The following is a 19,214-nucleotide window of genomic DNA, read 5'->3' on the forward strand; positions in this document are numbered from 1 at the left end:
ATATGCTGACAGGAAACTTGGGTCTGAACGCATTAGTTCTGCCACAATGACGTTCTACCCAGTGGGGAGAAAAAACCTAAATATTCAATTTCTGATCTGTTCTAATAGTGAAAAATTAACAGCTCAGGAGCAAATTCTTTTTTCTTAAGGCAAGTACCTCTATACAAGGGGCTCTTCTATGCATCCTGACGTATCTGCCTCCGCAACAGACTGCAACATTGCCTAGGTATATTAACAGAACCCAAAGCCCTTTCATGTGCTCTGAGGGTTATTAGTGAGCAAAGGCAACAAACAGCAGGGGAGAAAACTTGGCAACCAAAGGGAAAAGGCTGCCCAAGATGAGCTGCCATTACTGAGGCAAACATAGAATTTTATTGTGCTAAGTTGTTCTTCATTGAGGAATATATTTTGTCTCAACACAAGAGAATATAACTCAAAGTAAACACTTTGTAGATGTCAGGCATTCTCTGCTTATTTTTTCTCAACACCATGTAGTTAATTCTTCTTATTCTGTATCTGTCAACTACATCAAATCATTATTCTTACCTCTTAAAGTAGCCAATCCAAACAAATGATGCTCCACCAAGCCAATATGGGCAACAACCATATCAAAGACATCTTTACATATTGTTTTGGTATCACAGGTCAGCTCCAGCTTCTGCCCACTCAGAAGCATCACATTTACTTTTCGCCTGGTGTCATCACTCTTCCCCTTCTTAGTCTGCATTTTGTGAAATAAAATATCCCAACATTCATACTTGTGATCAAAGCGCATTTGTCGGTTTAACACACTTCTTCCACTGACTGCTGAATAGCCCCTTTCTTACCAAGATAGACTTCGGTAGATCCAAGGAGATGAATGGTTCAATTGTCATTTTCACAAACTCAGGGCCAAAGAAATTCTGCAAATCAGAAGAGTATGAATGAACACCAGAACAACAGATTAAGGCACAGTTAACTCCTGCCCTGAAAACACCAAAGAGGACCCAAAGGCCCAAACTATTGTACTGAATTCCTCCCATCACCTGGTAAGTCTAAAGAACCTGATTTTGCCAGCATGCATGCCAGATACCACTGGCAAGCTACAGTGTTGGTGACATCATTACTCTGCATATTTTCCTTCCTTTGCTGGGTACAAAGTCAACATTGTAATAGTATTTGTCTTCCTTTAAAATACAGGGTGAGGGTTGCATATTGGGACCATCTGGGCTTATCTCAGTAAGCAACTGCCTGACATCATTACTAAGGTTTTCTGCATTGGTGGCAATTCTGCCTTGACAAATCTGTCTGTGACACACAAGTCTCATCATCTGAAGACTGAAGCGTTTCAGCCTGATTATATCTGCTGGGTTCAAGTAGAGATCCTGGCCAATTTCTGTCTGCCTGTAGGCAAATAAATGTTCTACTAATTCATCCTGTAAATTATAGGAGGTAACCTGTCCAAACTGTTAAAGGAAGTTATCTGCACAATACCCACTTCAATACCACATGAAAAAAGTGGCCCAAGATTCACCTTTTGACGGAAAACCTTCATTGGCTACTGCCTACTACCTACTGTGTACTATATGTAAAACAGCTGCATGCAAATCTCTTAAGGGCTGGGGGAACCAATATGGTTAGTTAAAGCCTACATGAACTAACTGGTCAGAGTGGTATGGACTGGAGACAGATACAGGAACTATTACCCTGGATTTGGGCAGCAAATTCACCTGAGTCTTATTTCAAGTTTTCCCGTCTTTTAATAAAAATAAATAAATCCAATTCACTGAAAGCAGCAGCAGAGGGCATCAAGCCATCATCTCTTCTAAATATCAGCCACTCTATTTACCTATACCTCTGTCTTCCTCTTTCTCTGTAATCTTATATTTCATACACATACCAAGACAGCTGGGAAAGGAAAGGGGAGTTTGCATGACGATTCAGAGTGAACCCAAAGGCCAAATGAAATCTCTCTGCCTTTACTTTCCCAACTTGTTCATTTAATAACCTTTGATGTTGGTGAGATGCATCCACATTCCACTAAGAGAAATAAATGTAAATAGAAGTGGTTGAAAACACCACAGAATACAGGAGAAAACTATTTCTTACCTTTGTTAGGACACTACATTGTTTAATGGATGCAATCTTTAGTCAAGGCTTGCTGTCTGTTTTAGCATCTCTTGGTACTGTTTTAGGCTACATCGCCACTAATGCCACAAAACCTCGGAAGTTTACTGTGTGAGAGTAGGTCTTTCCTATCATGGCAATACCAAAAACCTAGCATTTAAGCTGTTGATGACGATTACAGGACCTGGTTTATGAATTCCACATATTAGAGTTTCAGTCAAGACACTGCTCTGTTTCAATGAAAATAAGAGTTCACCTGCGATCAGGGCATTACCCTCAGTTTTCTTTGTGTCATGGCTGTTTCCAGGGCTATTTCTCTCAGTGGATCTCTGGTGATGTCAAGCACTGAGGATCTAATTGCATCTCCTGGGTAGAGGTTAGGTCGGGACTGCCTGAGAGCCATTCTAGCTTGCAGTTGCATCATTTCTTCTTCCTGACGCTTTAGCATCACTTCTTGACTTACCAGATTGCCTTCAAATGGTGCTTCGTGTTGCCTATGGAATAGTCAGAGGGGATGAAAGACATTAGTAGGTATGCCTAAGACATTCTGCTGCTTTAAGCACTTACCTAAGTGGAAACCTAGAACACAAAAACTAGTTATCAAATACTACATTAAACACATTCATCCAGCAGCCAGGAGGTTATCACTCTACAGCAATCCAGCAATATAGAAAATAAGCAAACACACCAAGTTTCTACAGCTGCCTGTCATTTATTCATATGAAAATAAAAGGCTCAGCTGCAGTCTAACAAATACTTGACATTACAAACCCAGTGAATCAGTACAAAACCAGTGAACACACAGAAGGAAGAATAATATTAATGCTTTGAAAATATCTTAATTTCTCTGTTCAAGTAGGAATCGTGAAAAAGGTATGCTCAAAAACATGCTGTTAGAGAAAAAAACTAAAATAACGTACTTTATGTAAGTAAATACTGCTTCAATCACTTTTTCTGTAGCAATTATTTATGAACTCCTTGTACAGCATGTATTTATTCACTGATTTTTCGTGAGCGGTAGTATAGCTTGAGATATTTATATAAATATTTTAGATGTATCAACATCCTATATACTAAATTATTCTAAATATCATACTCAAAAGTTTTTATCATCTAATTTTGCTGAAAAAAATCCCTTTTCTTTTAAATTCCTAAGAATGGCTTGGTTGATACACAGCTACCACAAAAATAAATTAGGGTCTAAATTAATAATCCAAAGGAAAAAAAACAGAGAGAAAAACAAACAAAAAAACACAGCAACCTATCCTGCAGTTCTTTTCTCAGCAGGTGTAGATCCCAAATGTCCTACCAATTTTATTCTCTGTGGAAGGAAAGAAATCCATGTCCCATTTTGGGTGAACAAAAGCTATTTTTTATTTGAAAATCAGGAGATTAGGAAATGCAAAGAAAGGATAAATCCAAGAAAAATAAAACTAACTTTCACTTCCCTCCCTGTCCCGTGCTAGTCCCACGCTAACAGAAAAACACCTTTAAACCCCAAACTAAATATAAACCAACCAAGGCTTCTTTAGAAATCCTGAAACAAGAAAAAACAATGTTCTGCCTCTGTGAACATAACCATATAGAGACAATTTTTAAACACACTTTTAGCAATTCTAAGCTAAGTGTTTAGATGGTATGCTAGAATAATGAAAAACACAAAAGAGCAAAGAATGTATTTTGAAGCCTGCATATCATTGCACTGAAGCTTAGGAATACAGATAAATGTAGAGTAAGTCCTGCACTGACACTGATGTAGTAAAAGGTAATCTACAGACTTATACAAAGACATTGAATTTATATACCTACTTTTTAAAAGAACTAAAAGATATGCTTGAGGAATGACAAATCAGTTAATAAACTAAGAGAAAATGCACCTGTCCAGACAATACAGTTGTCTATGCTAATTGGTGGACATGATTTCAATTTTTTTTCCCACCTATTTACAGCAAAGTTTCTAATGAATGCCAATAATGCGAACAGTGCACTGCATTAGCTCATTTTTTTTTAATATTAAAGTTTCATTGGTTAGCATATAAACCAGCATTAACATAAGAAAAGTTATGTTATCATGAGAGTCCAAACAATGAAATGCTACTAATGTGCCACAAACTAAGCAAAACAATGCTGAAGTTCCTAAAATGGAATTTCAGGGAAGATATAGAGTAGTTACAGAAAAACATATTAACATAAGCCCATTATCCTTTCATTGTGCAGGGCTTTCACAGCATCACTTCCCTTCTCCCTCCTCCATTCCTTTCTGCAACAGACTTAATAATGTGCACCTAAAAGGGCAAAGTACTGAGAAAAGGCCTCAGACCTGCGAAGACTTGTGCACAAGTTTAGCTTTTCACCAAGAGGAAGCTTATTAAGATCAACATATATGGGAATATTCACAATGAACTAAGTAAAATACACCTACGAGTGCCCTTCAGATCAAGGTTTAAGGATGGGCTCTGAAATAAAACAAAACCAAAGACTTTCTGAACATAAGTATCCATGAATTATCAAAGATGATATGAAAAACAGACATGTTGCAACTGGCTGTATCTGAAAACACTTGCTAATGTGAAAACTACTGCAGAAAAAAATTTGCCTTTTTAATAACACACAGATCTATGCAGTAGAAGCAATCATAAGTTACTGTGTAAAGTATTATCATTATGTTGGTTTATCATCTTCATTGACATGTATTAGTTTCTCTGAAATTGAGGTGGGTGTGGGGTGTCCGGGGAGGAAGCTCAAAAACCTAATGGTTTAAAAATTTTCCTAACTTAGTATATACACACTATCACCAACCAGAAATCAGCATGCTTCAGCATCCTGGGTAAGTAAAACTAACTCTGGCTTGGTCAGACTGTCAATTTTCTATGGAGGGTATCAGTATGATTCACTCTTTAGGTGACAAGACAAGGAATGCATTTCTTTTTCTACAGGAGAGGAGACACTGCTGACAGATACAGGTAGAGCTCTTCCGTGAAGTTCAGAATATGCAAGTATTATTACTCCAAGAAAAATTTCCAAATTACATTCCTAACAGATAACACCATAAAAGCGTGTTTCCTATGGTACTTCATCAGACACGTACTTGTCTGCAACTCTGTATTTTCATCAATGTCTGATTGCAAACCAGAATCTCACAGTTACTTATTAACCTGAAGACAGTAGGTTAGCAGTCACCTGGAAGGCTGACTCCTATAAAAGAGGGAAGCAAATTAACTCCTCACCAAGTATACTCACCAAGAAATTAGCAGGTATTGGATCAGAGAAGGAAGTTGGAAGAAGGGAAGCAGGTGTGCATTCTCTAATGATTAGTGCAGTGGAAAGGTCAGGAACAGATTAAGAAAGATGGATGCCTTTTGGTAAGGTAGGAGGGATATGGAAATGAAATCTACTGGAAGGAAAAGGCAACAGAAGAAAGATCCATCTCAGCTCCTAGAGAGAAAAAGGAAGAAATAGTAAAGGAAGGAGAAAAGAAAAAGGGGGACAAAAATAAGGAATACAAGAAGCAAAGAGGAAACACAGACACAAGTATCCATTGCCATGAGGAAAGCATTCCAAGAAGTTTAAAGGATAACAACAGTCACAGACCATAAGAAGGGTTTGAGTGTACTCTGAATGTAATACTGAAAAATCTATGGCTTCCGCCAGTTTAAGAGCAGGCCAGCCCACTGAAACAGCACAACTCGCACTGGCTGATAACTCTGAACAGCTTCACTAGTTTTTGGTTCGTTTTTTGTTTGTTTGTTTTTTAATATTGGCAGCAGACTCCCTCAAATCCAAACTCCCCTACTTGATTTACAACTCAGTTTTACATGGATAATTAAGCAGACTGCCTCTAAGGACATGCCACAGGAGCAGTAAATTCAATATGGATTGAAGTACAGATAGTATCTCTGAACACAGAGAAAAACACTGAAACCCAAGTGCTTATGGAATTCAAGTAATGGATTAAGTTGCATATACTTCCCCAAACCCTGAAATCAAACAACCAACCAAAAAAATGTAAACTCTGAGAATCTGCTCCTTGGAACTACTTGTTATCAAGAGTTTTACTTTGAGAGCTTATATTTCTAAAGTTATAAAAGCCATGGTCTTCTGCAACACAGGACATTTTAAAGCAGCAACGTGCAATGTTCTGGATAAAAATATTAAGTTACTTTCTTCAAAATCTCCCTGTTTAACTAGCTACCTTTTTTGACAGTATTCTTTTTTACACTTGTTAGCACTGGAAAGTTTTAACAGCTGTTAGAGAAAGAGTGTGCGCACACTGTTTTCTACTCAGCTCACATAATTAACAGAGATATTATCTGAGTATTACTTCAGGACCAAATTCTCCTCGTGGCTGCCTTCCTGTTTCTTAACAGGTCTAGCAAAACTAACTTTCAGGACCTCAGCCTCATTTTTCCATCTTGGATATACTTACTAGTCTGGTACTTAGATTAAAAAACCCCAACTTTTTCATCTTATGAAAATGGGAGAACAACTATGAAAGCCAGTAAACAACTATCTGTGGTACCCTACCATGACATTTTTGTGCAAGTGCAGAGTGGTATCTTTTAGCAAAGGCACAGAGAAGAGGCCAAGCAGAAACAGGAGATTCAAAAAAATACTAAGCCTTTCAATAAGACTGTATAGTTACATACATGTAAAATTCATTCCATTGCTAAGCACAACAGGTAAGTCTATGCTGCACTTACAAAACAATTATTTTCCTTCTAGATTTCACACATACACAAATTATGTCCATTAAAGGTACTAGTCTTAACAGAGCAATACAAAATAACGTAAAACTTACCATGAGAAAGTATATAGTGTTTTACCACGGCATTTTCACTTGCCTAATAGGCCTGATGCATTTCCAACAATGTGACTCATTTACATACCATATACTACTTTCCATTTCTGAAATATTTTGTAAATAGAAACGAAAGTTCTCTATCAGAATCAACAAATTACTGTTTTATTTTGAAGCGTAGCTACAGTGTTGAATTGCCAACTTTCCTGGGTTCAACTCAAAGATGAATGAAGGCTGACTTAGCAGTATTCACCAACAGAAAAAAACCAATGGCAAATAAGTTAAGCAAGCTATATGCTCGTTCTGTACACACAGTAGTAATAGTTTACTTCGCCATTTTAGTGTGGTGCTAAACCAACACAAAATGCAAAGCAGAGATTTACAGCTTTTTAATGAGGTTACATGGAACATAAACCTGTAACCTGAGTGCTTGAGAATTTGTCCCAAAAGCTCACAGACCAGCCAAAATCACCTGAAGTCAAGACAGGCTGGATTTCTAGGACTGTTTGGACACTGCAGTTTAATACATAGGCTGTTACATGAATAGATACTCCTGCCAACCAAGCAGTGTTGACCCAGCTAAGCAATGCCTAAATACTTCTTCCCTGCAAGAAATGCCAATTTATACATTTCTAAATGACTCTGGTTTTCTTATTACTTGCTCTTTGCCTGAAAAATGCAATGTAGCTGCTCAGATCACTGACAGCTGAAAGATTTCCAAGTAACAGTTGTCCTGTTCACGTGCACTCAGACACAGCACATCTGAGACTGTGCCTTACTCAGATTCATTTAAGGCACACAATATAGTGCAAAAAGTAGATGTTCATTTATTTTCACGTCCATGTTCAAAGCACATCTCTAAGCCCTACTCACTGTGCTTCACCCTAGATGTTACACAAACACAGAGGACACATTTGACAGCCTTGCCACATCACCTGAAACAGCTCCAATCTTCAGACACCTCTAAGCTTCTTTAATAGGATAGAGCAGGATTCCCATCCAACTTATGCCAAAAACATACAAATACCCTAAAACAGTCAGCACAGCAGCAATCTTTCTCCTGATCTACCCCAAGCAAAGCAAAAAGTTGCTGAGGGAAGGCTTTATTGTCATAATGTGGTGAGGGAAGAGGGAGAAAACACATACGTCTTTTTTTTCAATTTTTTCCTTACTACAAAAAAATATTAGAATAATTTTTATAAAAATATTCCAAAGTGATTCAGCATCTGGCAGACTAGAAGAAAATTTTTCATCCAAAATGTTGATAAAAATTCTCAAACATTTAGAATGGAACCACCCTCAAAACCTAACAAGTATGGCAAGATATGCATCTGCCATACAAAGATGCTGTATTAAGGTGATGTACAAAGCAGAAACTACTTTTTAAAACAATATTGATGAACAGCACTTGTAAAAATAAAACCCAAACAGATGTAATATTCAAATACACAGCACAGCAAAATAAATTTAAAAAAAATATAAATTGTTACTGAATTGGCCTGCCTAATCCGTGCTATTAAAAAAATTATTCAAACACGACGACATAAACTAAGAGTTTGCCAGAATAACCAACCAAATTTCAGAGAAATAAGCACGCTATCATTGCCTTATTAAATGAAAAAAATGCAAATGAATCTGTATTAATATCAGTACTTTCCAAAACTTTATTTTGGAAAAGTATAATCAAAATTATTAAACATGTCCAAGCAGAATATAGCCCATGGCCTTCTGACAGATATAGCAACTCAATAGATACAACCCAGTCTCCCTTAAATATGAACTGAATTTGGCCTCCTAACTGGTATACTTACCTCTACACCACAGTGCATCACAAAATTTTTAACTTCAGACTGCAACATGTAATTCTGAAATGCTATTTTCTTTCGAGTACAACATGCCATTTTTAAACTGTAAACAGAAACTGGGATGGGAGTGAAAAATTTCCTTGCAAATTTAGAATACTTTCTTTGATAAAGACAAAGCACTCCAAGACATATCGTTTCCACAGGGTTTACCTTGCCCTCTGAGAATTAGCTTGACTTGATGGGGAGATATCATCAGCACCTGGCAAAGCACCACTGGCATCATCTCTCTTGAAACCTTCATTTCTTCTCACTAGCAAACCAAAAGACAAATTAATACTTGACAGACAAATTAATACTTGACTGAGCACCAAAGCACACAGAGTAACCCCATCTGAAAATCAAGGACTTATCAGTCATATGCGATTACTTAGAAGGAATCAGATTCATGTGTTCTGCACAATGGCATTACAGTATTAGACAAACTACCACTATGAAGTTGATTTCAGTTTTTAAAGTGATCTTATAGTTCCCCCCAAAGATAGCTGCATTACTCAAGCCCTTTGAAGAAGAATACTAAGAAAGGCCTAAAAGAAACCACAATAAAAAACCCCCCACACAATTGTATAGACACATTTCCAAGGTAAAACATTTCTTTGTCAGCCATGAGTTGGGACACATATATGGCAGAGACATCATAGAAAACCACTCCAGAACAGAAATAGAGCAGCTAGGTAATTATGCATCCAGTTCACAAGAAGGGAGTTAAGAAACCAGTATACTGCTGAACTCCTGTGTTTGATTTTTGTCCCTGGAATCTGACTCCTCCTCATAATTTATCAATTTTCGTTTTCTTTTGGCAATATACTAACCTGCTATTCTGTGTAACTATGTGATAGTTATCTCCTTTCCTGGTACTCCTTCCTGTAGCAGCACCTGAGATTCTACACTTAAGAGCTTGATTTTGCCAACTACTACACTTTCATCTCTTGCTATACCCTCAATAAACAGAGCTAGCAGGAGAGATCTTGCAGAACACATTACAGCCACATTGATTTAGAAATAGTTCTTTTTGACAGTCATTTTACTGACTCCAGCAACACTACTACTAGTAGCCAGAAAGCGTCTCTCTCTTGCCTGTACAAACTTAGGAGCTGTTGACTTTGGACTAGAAAACATAAACAGCCTGTTCTAAAGGGCAAGAAAATGAAGGGAAATGCTTTGTTACTGCTCCTTAGGCTTCTGGCTCAGTAGGTAGGAGAACAGTCAACTAAGGTTGAGAGAGCAGTGAGTACAGGGAGGCTGGGTTGGAATTCTGTGTGTACAGAATACATACAGTGCAGCTACACTCTAGCTTCCTAACTATTGCTTTCTTTCCTCATTTTCATCAAATGGTTTGTTTCCATCACTTATGATTTTGCGAAGCTAATTGTTTCAACTGTGCTCCTCTCATGACTTCTTTTCATCATTCCAGCACTTCTTTCAAAAAATACTCCAAGTGTTTCCTTCCATGCTGTGCTTCCACTGTGTAAAGAAAACCCTTCTTGCCACGTATCAGTGAACAACCCTTCATACCATCTCCTGCTTTTCCAAGCCATTGATTTCATAGAACTTACTTGAATTTATCATACAAACAGCCTGTACTATGTACTACTTTTGCATTACACTGAAATCCTTGGCCTATAAATTATCAACCATTTAAGCTTCACAGTAAACCCCACTGATATGAAACTAATTAAACCATGTACGTCCCAGTTAAATTACAAAAGCTTTACTGTTACTGTACACTAATGACGACTTGATCATTTTTGTGCCTCTGAAGATAGCATGTTACTTAAAAATGCAATCCAGTAAAAAGTTAACCATTTCCAGCTTTTCCTACCAACTTCCCTTCTAGAGTGCTAAATGCCAAACTCATTTCTGAACAGAGTGCCAATCATGCTGAACTGTATACAATGTTGTAACTACATGAGATCATCTTACAACTTTATATTAGTGGTAATCATCAAGCCTCGTACTAAGGCTTTAACTTCAGACTTTTGGGACCTATTTTTCATCTTGAACTTTTTTTCTTTAGCTTTTTTGTTTATTTGGGGTTTTTTTGTTTAGTTGGTTTGGGGCTTGTTTCATTTTGTTTTTTAAAGCACAGGTCTTACCTTGCCTGAAATCTTGTTCTGAAGAAATAACAGATGGACTTTCACTCGAAGTACTATAAACATCGCTGTGGTAAGATTTGTACCTTCTCAAAGGCTCTGAAAGTTTAAATAAAGGTATCAGAAGAGTAAGAGAGCAACAGTTCTAATGCAAAAATCAAACACAAATTAACACCTGAATTTTTTTGAAATCTTTTCAAAATGTTTTTAAATGTCTGTGGGTGGCTATGGAGACTGAAAGCAAACACTCAGTGGATGGTGTGCAGTTTCATTCTGTCCCCGCAGCCTGAGGGTTCTGCGGTCTGCCTGGCCTCTCTTGGCTATCCTAACAGCCACCTCCTCTGAACTTTTCTCTCATCATCGCTTCCAAGTTAAAACTAGTATTTAAAACAACAACAAAACCCAGGATAAAATCCAATCCCTCTCGCAAACAACACTGATGAAAACATTTGGTGCGCACCTCTTGCATGTAGAAAGCAACCACCAGGACTCAGTCCCTGGTTCTTTCACGATGAAAAAGGAGAAATAGAGACAAAGCAGGAACTGGAAAATTATAATTCATTCAGCTTGTATTTCACATCCATAAAATACGATTAACCACCAATTAATAATCCCCTATAGGATATTTAATTAACCAGAACAGCTAAATGCATGTGATGAAAAATCAAAACGGCAGTCTCAGTTCCTAGTCTCAGTGTATTCTTTAAATAACATAGTGGAGAACAAGACTCTACAGAAGGGGTATGTACTTGACATTTGCAACAATCTCCTAAAACTTTCCTATGCACAAGCCAACAACCAACCACATGGTGTGTTTAAAAGCAGAAAACAAAACAGTCCCCACATTTTAGGATTACCAATGCTTCACTGTCTACATGAGAGAAAACTTCAGGTGTCTTTATTTGCAGAAGGCTGTCTCTGGTCCAATTACAGTTAATGTTTTTGAAAACAAAAGTGATGAAATAGAGAAAACACATGTAAAACTGCTGTGAAGACAAGTGCAAGTCACTACAGCAAGGAATATAAAATGTGAGAATACAAAATGGGGAATACATGAGCAGCTGAGCCTGGACACTGTAAAAAGGAAGTCGGAGGTTCCAACTTCCCACATCCAGAAAACAAAACACCTGGTGAAAAATCCTGCAGGAACAATAAACCTGCAGCATAACCTGTATTAGATCAGAGGACAAGTTAGACATGCAGTCAACAGCACTATTCATTCAGACTTCCTACAGAAGCAGGGAAAATTCCAAACAGGAAAAAGGCATGAAAAGATATAAGATAATGCAGTAGACCAAGATCAAAGACTAGTTCATGTTAATTTTGGAATACCTGTTTCCAAAACCTTTCTCCTTAAAAGCCAGCATTTGCCCCATTTCTACCAGCTCACTTGGGTTGTACAGTTCCCCACTGTCCCACCAAATACAAGACTCTAAGAAAACTGGGATAAGGAAGCAAAGTCACCCATCAACCCATGAAACCAACTGCTCCTGCCAGCCCATCCCAGTTGCACGGTTTAGCAGCATAAAACCCAATTAATCCTACAGACATTTCACATTACTCTCAGAAACGAGCAATACTGCTTGCACATCTGCAAACCAACCTACAGCAAGATGAAGAGAATTCACTGGGAGGGGTGTCAGGGGGTGGGGTTGCTTCAGTCTTTCACAATGGCTACTTTCAGCGTTCTGGATTTTAAAACAAAGAAATCTAGTGCCAATCTAGCAATTACTTGCCTAACAAGGGAAAAAACCAAAACCAAATTCAGTGGGTAGCTTTTGGAGATGTATTTGTAAAACACTCCCAGCCCTTTAAGGCATCAATCCAAACATGATACTGGAGCTACAGCACCGAAACATTTAACTGAAAGCAGATCTCTTCTTTCCCAGTAGTTTTATTACCTGTAGGTTTTTCAAGTCTGCTAAACTGACTTTGAAGCAAGAGGATGGAAAGGGAACAATAAAATATAACATGAGATTTTATTTTTTTCCACCTAGTCAGCAGGCTGGGCTTCCTGAATTGCACACAAATTGTGGCTCCATCCTGGTTCTTCGAGACGTGAAATTTTACAAAAAAAAATGTAAAGTGGTAAACCAGAACTATGCAGTTAAAACACGAAACAAATGTTTATATGTGGTGGCATGATATCTGACTTCTCTTGACTCATTCTGTTAGCAGGAGTTGGCATCCTGCTGCAGGCCAAGGGGTAAGTTCACGAGCCAAGAAACAGAAAGCAAGATTCCCAGTGACTGCTTATCTCAATGTTTTCACAGACCTCCACATGAGGCCCAGCAAGCTTTAAACCTATTCTCCCAGCATTCGCAAGTAGAGACAGAGATGGAACCACCCTCCTTTCTTGTCACACCTTTCTCCCTAAGCAAGACCAAAGAACTTATCCCAGTAACACAAGCAAAGGTACTCTCATCTTCTGGAGCCATCTTACAGCCTTTCCACATGGGGCTGCATCAATGACTATCAGCCTAGGAACAAAAGTTCAAAGGCAATTGAAAGCCTGAAATTTGGGGTAAATACTCTAGATTTTTCTTCACTTTGCTCAGTTTAAGGAAAACACATACAGATGTGGAAATGTGTGCTGCTGGGGCATCTTCTCTTTGGCAACCACCTTCCAGTTCTCTGCTGGTTTATACACGTCTATGTACACCCCCTACACATCCCCCCAACACCACACCTGCTGTTAACCAAACTTAATCTTTCCTGGGGCAAACATTCAATTCAATTGTAATTATTGAGACTACTGTATCTATAACACTTGCAAAATTACACAAATAATTCATGCTGTCTCCTCTCCTCCAGCAAATTCTCCTCAATTTGAACATACTGCATTAGGACTTAACTTCAGAGAAGGCACTTGGATCATGTCCAAGCCAAACTTCTAATTAAGAACTGGCTTCCAAAGGTCACAAAGTCCCAATTCTGGGATCAAGTTAAAGTTAAACGTTTCACACAATAGTTTCAAAAATGAGGACAAACTTCTAGCCTGTCTGGCTGGGAAGCAACTGAAAGACGACAACAATAAAAGCTAAAGACAACAATAAAACAACTTATCTCCTATATTTACAATTTTCCCTGGGATTTTTGAATGGCCTTGGTTTGTTGTTTTGTTTGGGGTTTTTTTTGTTTACTTGGGGTTTTTTTGTTGGTTTGGTTTTTGTTGGTTTTTTTAAAATCATTTTCGGTGACTGAAAAGAGACTTCAGAATTAAATTCTAGAAGCATCAAACACATTGTAGCAAAAATTACTGTATCAGTTACTCTTCTTAACATTTCAGTGTTTAGATTAGTCTCTTACCAGAACACTTCAAGTCATTTCATAACTTAGTAGGAAAACAAACCTGAGTTTAAGCATGGTTTAAGAGTCCACAACTAAAATGAAAACATAAAACTTGTACTAATAATATAAGCTAACACACAGTAGTACCACGATGCAGAGATGAATGAAGCATTACAACTTGAAGAATCTGTATTTGTGCTGCTTAGTGCTGCAGTGGTGCTTTTCAAACTCCCTATCAAAGCCAGCAGAGCACAACCTTACAGGCACCTAACGCAGCATAAAATAACAAAACACACTATTTATGCAAGGCAAGACATGCAAGCCTAGACAAGTAATTTACAGAAAGCCTCATCTCGGCCAACTTCAACAGAAATCAGAGAACCACATTTAGCTTGGAATTTCATTATCCTGAACACATGACTCACTTTAGATACACAGGTTTTCAGATACACGATTACAGAATCATTACTGGCTGTACAGAGAATGAAAAGGACAGAGAAGATGGCAGAGTTAAACAGGCAGTCTTATGACAGAGAGGGAGGCCTTGTTTGCTCTTTGAGGTTTATTGGTGGGTGTCTCTTTCACAACAGTGTTACTATAATACCATGTAAAACACATTAACATCTCCTTTAGGAGCTGCTGGGACTTGCTTCTTTCACAAGAGTTTAACCAATAGGTTAGAGTCTTCCTCTTTTCATCTAAGAGAACTTGAATTATCTTATGCAAGGCAGCATAGGTTTAACAGGAAGAATGTAGAGATCCAGAATAAATCCCTGATAAGGATTCATATCTGACAAGTGGTCAAGGGAAACAAATCCATTCAGCCTTCCAGAGGAGCAGCTCATTTTAGCTTGCAAGATTTCCACCACCCATGTTCTAAATAAAAAAGCTGTATTGTGCACACAGCCCAAGTCACCAGCCATACAGGCGACTCCCTAGAGCGTCTAAGGAACATATGATGCATAGGGTCTAGCAGGATCTGAGTGACAGGAAGAAAAAGAGCCTTGTAAAATTACAGAAAAAACCCGCATCTCTAGGGCTAGGCTGGAAAAGAAAACAGCAAGATTAAAAACAACAACTCCAGGGTCTGGTAAGAACTCAGTGTCTTGTACTTAGAAAGACAGCCTTCTTTTCTAGATCTGTATCATGCCATCCAGGATAAGGTATGTAAATGGACACAGACAGAAAGCGTGACCAGTAAAGGTGTTTTAATTTAAATGTTTTATCCACTGAGAATGTGATGTGTTGACTAAAAATTGATAATCCCAGACTGTGTGAACTGCTGAAAGCTCGATATAGCAGATGCTGCTTTGCTGTGCAATTATGGAATTATAAGAGCTGTTTTACTACCTTATGCTAAACTACATAATTCAGAACAAAATAATAGTGGCTGATGCCAGGAGTACTTGTACTTCACAGAAATGCCACAAACATTTCTTTCTTTTTCCTTGAAAAACCAACTTCTGTAGTCTCGGTAAAATTAACAACTGAAAGTCTTCTATCTAGTATCAGTTCTTTATCCTACCCTTCAGCTTCATTAATACGATTTCTGAATATTATTCTAACTAAACTTTATCCTTACTGGACATACCAACCACATGAGAATCCATTTCACCACCACTGAATTTAAATCATACTGCAGCACAATGATTGTAAGACATGTGTAAACTGAGCCTTAATTTGCTTTCACATGCAAATAGATATACCATTGTGGATGACTCGCATTTCCTCTGCTTGGCCTACTCATGAACTGAGTAAGTACAATTCAAGAGAAAAAGAAAGTATGCACCTCACTAAATTTACAGAGGTAAGTTTGTAAAAGCAGCTATTCCTCTTTTGCCCTAAATCCAATCTCTCATTTAACCCATTTCTACAGAAGCTCCCAAATTCAAACCTCTGTGGCTTTGTTTGTTGGGATAAATTTACCATCAACAGCTGCCTGATTACCGGCAGAATTTTTCCCTTATTAAAAAATGCAGCTTCAAACTAAGAGCTTTTAAAATCCAGACATTTAGAGCATCCCTAACCGTAACTCTCCACACCTAAACACATGCAGTCATAATGTGGAAGTTTTTATAAACGGGGTCCAGACGAGTCTTCAGGGTAGCTAATGAAAACATTGTTTTGTGAGATAAAGACACAAAGACTTAGGAGGCAGAGATCCATCTCTAGAAACACAGCACATTACTGCCTCTTCTTGCTGACTGTATGAAGCAGAGAGCAATAAATGGACAAAAAAAAAAAAAGAGGACTTCATTATCTGGGTTTTCAGTTGGAAAAATCAAAGGTAAAAAGAGAGAGGGATAAACACAGCTTGAAGCTCTGGGATTCACATGGTTCCCAACTGCAAAAACATTTAACAAAGGCTTGAGAATTTCCCAAACCACCCCCATTCCCTGACTCCTGGATTCAGCATTCCAAAGCTTCAGCAAGATCAGCTTTTTGGTATCCTCCCCTCTTTTTCCTCCCTGTCTGCTATTTAACCCACAGCCAGCTATATTACTACTTTCCTAACTTGTTCTGTGCTCCCATATTCCACCAGGACATAAGCAATCTTTATGCCTTGCTCTCTTGTGCATCTCATTTACAACATGCTCATAAGCAAAACTGCATGTAAAAAAGAAGGATGCACATTCACTCAAGTAACACATAAACCAATTCAATTTGAATTATGCATACACTAAAAACACGGGAGGAAGCTGCCTAAGCAAATAAAAGGGAGAGATTCATACAAGGCTACAGTCTCACAGCCTTGTGCCTTACTATTGCGTCATTTGAAGGCAGGCCTGAGATACAAAAACTGAAGTGTGTTTACATCATAACTCTCAGAAAATACAATCACTCTTGTGGGTGAGAAGGCAAAGAAGGCTGGGAGCAAGGGAGAACAGATTATGCTTTCACACTCTTGAGTGGCAATGCAGGCTTGCAAAATGTAAAAGGTAAAATATTATTTTCTCTCTGAAATGGGACTCTATCAGTTGGTGCCAAGCAACAATTTCCTAGTTTCAAAAGAACAACAAAACCAAAATCTGTTCTCCTGGTACAGATAAATTGCTTGGGTTTAACTTCTAACAACTTCACAACTCTAAACAATTCTGCCTAAGCTCACAAAACATACATAACAAAACCAAGCATGAACAGTAACAGTGGAGATGCAGAACTTACTCTCCTATCTCTTGCCAAGATTAACACATATTTTTGTAATCTGTTCTTAGTGTTAAGAATTGGCTACACCTGAAGTCAAACAGCAGTCTCTTTCCCTTCCCACCATCTGGCTAATCACCTAATCATAAACAATCATCTTCAGTATGCAAGAGATAAACAACCTCAATCCTGTATAGCAGAATAACTTACAAACCAGCAAGTTCATGAGCAAGGCACTTGCTATGACACTGTCTTTGGAAGGCTTGTGAGGCTAAATCTGAGATGTTCTGACTGTAGATTATTGTGCACTTTAGATGGTCTGCAGCTCTCTACAAACCACTCTATTACAGCACAGCTGTAATTAAAGCTCTGTCATTCTTTCCACTATAAACTCTACTTTTCATGAGTTTATACTTTGGATCATAAAAATCTGTTCTGAGTGAAAGCTTGGCATACCAGAGTCTGTGCATGAGAACATTTTCTTTTTCCAAGGCAGTCAGGTCCTTAAGGTTTTATGAACAACAAAAAAGTTTGCCAGCTTAACCCAAAATAAAGAAGAAATAAGCCCCATGTCACTTGAGCTCCTTTGTAGTTTCAGGAGGGAAGTTTTTCTCTGGCCAAGTTTAACCTGCAGAGTGTCCAATGTCACCTCAGAATTCAAAAACTGAAAAACAATGTACAGCCAAAAGCAGAGGCTTACTACAATTTACTCAACCAAATTGAAAATATCCCCAAACCTACCAAAGAGATGGCAGCTTGTGTCCTCTCTGCTGAACTCAACCACTAATCCTGTTTCTGTGACTCTCGCCCTTCCCTCCCTCCATCCCAAGCTGAACAAACCCCTTATTCCTGACTACCCAAGCTTTCAAAATACTTTATTCTCTTTCTCTGTTTTCCCTTTCAATGCCTCTCCTTTGAGGTCGTACTGTGTCCCACGCAGGGGAAAAAGTAGTAGTTGCTGTCATTTTCTGTGGACTTCTTTTCCACTTCATTTCCAGTTGTTGCCCGCCTATTTGCTGTGTGACCACCAGCTGTAGGCAGTAAGATACCCTTGCTTCAAGTGTTGCCCAAGAAACTGCCACTGCTACCTTTATCAAAATAAGTGACATATTTTACCACAGCTTTCCAGGCAGTTGCTCATATCTCTTAGCTAGGCTGCGTTTATGTCAGAAGAGCAATTCCACACATGCTTGATAATGCCTGGAAATATCTGTCTACCCACTAAGTGCTTGAAAATTATACACAACAGTAATGCACAAAAAACTTACAGACTGTATTTTTCATTTCTTTGACAGATGAAACTAGTAATAGACTCCTTTTATGAAAGATCTCAAGGGACTCATCTGTTATAAACAAGATGTAAGATAAGGAATAGTAAAACATATAGAATAAAAAAGGAAAAGGGAAAGAAGTCTTAATTGACTAGCAGACTTTATGTTTTAAGACTTTTGTCAATCTGCTCATTAAGGCAGAATAGAATACTTTCAGTCAGGCTTCTCAATCCCTGTGAAACACAACAGCAACTAACTCCTATGTGAAAAAGTATTCCCCATCCATCTTACTAAAATACTCCTTTAAATGGCTCTCATTAAAAAATCACATTCACGACTAGGTTCTGGCCCAAATTTTTTCTTTAAGTAGTTAACTGACAGAAAAAAAAAAGAAAAGAGGAAAAGAAAGAGGAAAAGAAAGAGGAAAAGAAAGAGGAAAAGAAAGAGGAAAAGAAAGAGGAAAAGAAAGAGGAAAAGAAAGAGGAAAAGAAAGAGGAAAAGAAAGAGGAAAAGAAAGAGGAAAAGAAAGAGGAAAAAAGAAAAAAAGGAGAGCCTAAAATAAAACAGCAGAGCACACACTCCTAACTTCAAGAGTGAAACATACCTCCTTCCTCTGCTCAAAGTAGAAAACAGACAAGAACATTGCAAC

At 38.1% G+C, this 19,214-nt stretch overlaps 1 protein-coding gene across 5 annotated transcripts in view; it reads right to left on the minus strand.

Moving 5' to 3' along the window:
- Nucleotides 1–19,214, minus strand: part of PTPN13 (protein tyrosine phosphatase non-receptor type 13) — a 125,427-nt gene that overhangs the window by 42,410 nt on the left and 63,803 nt on the right. For all 5 annotated transcript variants that reach the window (XM_075751333.1, XM_075751332.1, XM_075751329.1 and 2 more), the window contains 5 exons: nucleotides 10,863–10,958; nucleotides 8,920–9,019; nucleotides 2,381–2,600; nucleotides 828–902; nucleotides 547–721 (listed from right to left, as the gene is read on the minus strand). In XM_075751333.1, the coding sequence (XP_075607448.1) occupies nucleotides 547–721; nucleotides 828–902; nucleotides 2,381–2,600; nucleotides 8,920–9,019; nucleotides 10,863–10,958 (666 nt within the window). The remainder of the gene's footprint in view (nucleotides 1–546; nucleotides 722–827; nucleotides 903–2,380; nucleotides 2,601–8,919; nucleotides 9,020–10,862; nucleotides 10,959–19,214) is intronic.

The sequence above is a fragment of the Balearica regulorum genome, chromosome 4 (assembly GCF_011004875.1).
Source record: "Balearica regulorum gibbericeps isolate bBalReg1 chromosome 4, bBalReg1.pri, whole genome shotgun sequence".
In the NCBI taxonomy this organism is placed as follows: Eukaryota; Metazoa; Chordata; class Aves; order Gruiformes; family Gruidae; genus Balearica; species Balearica regulorum.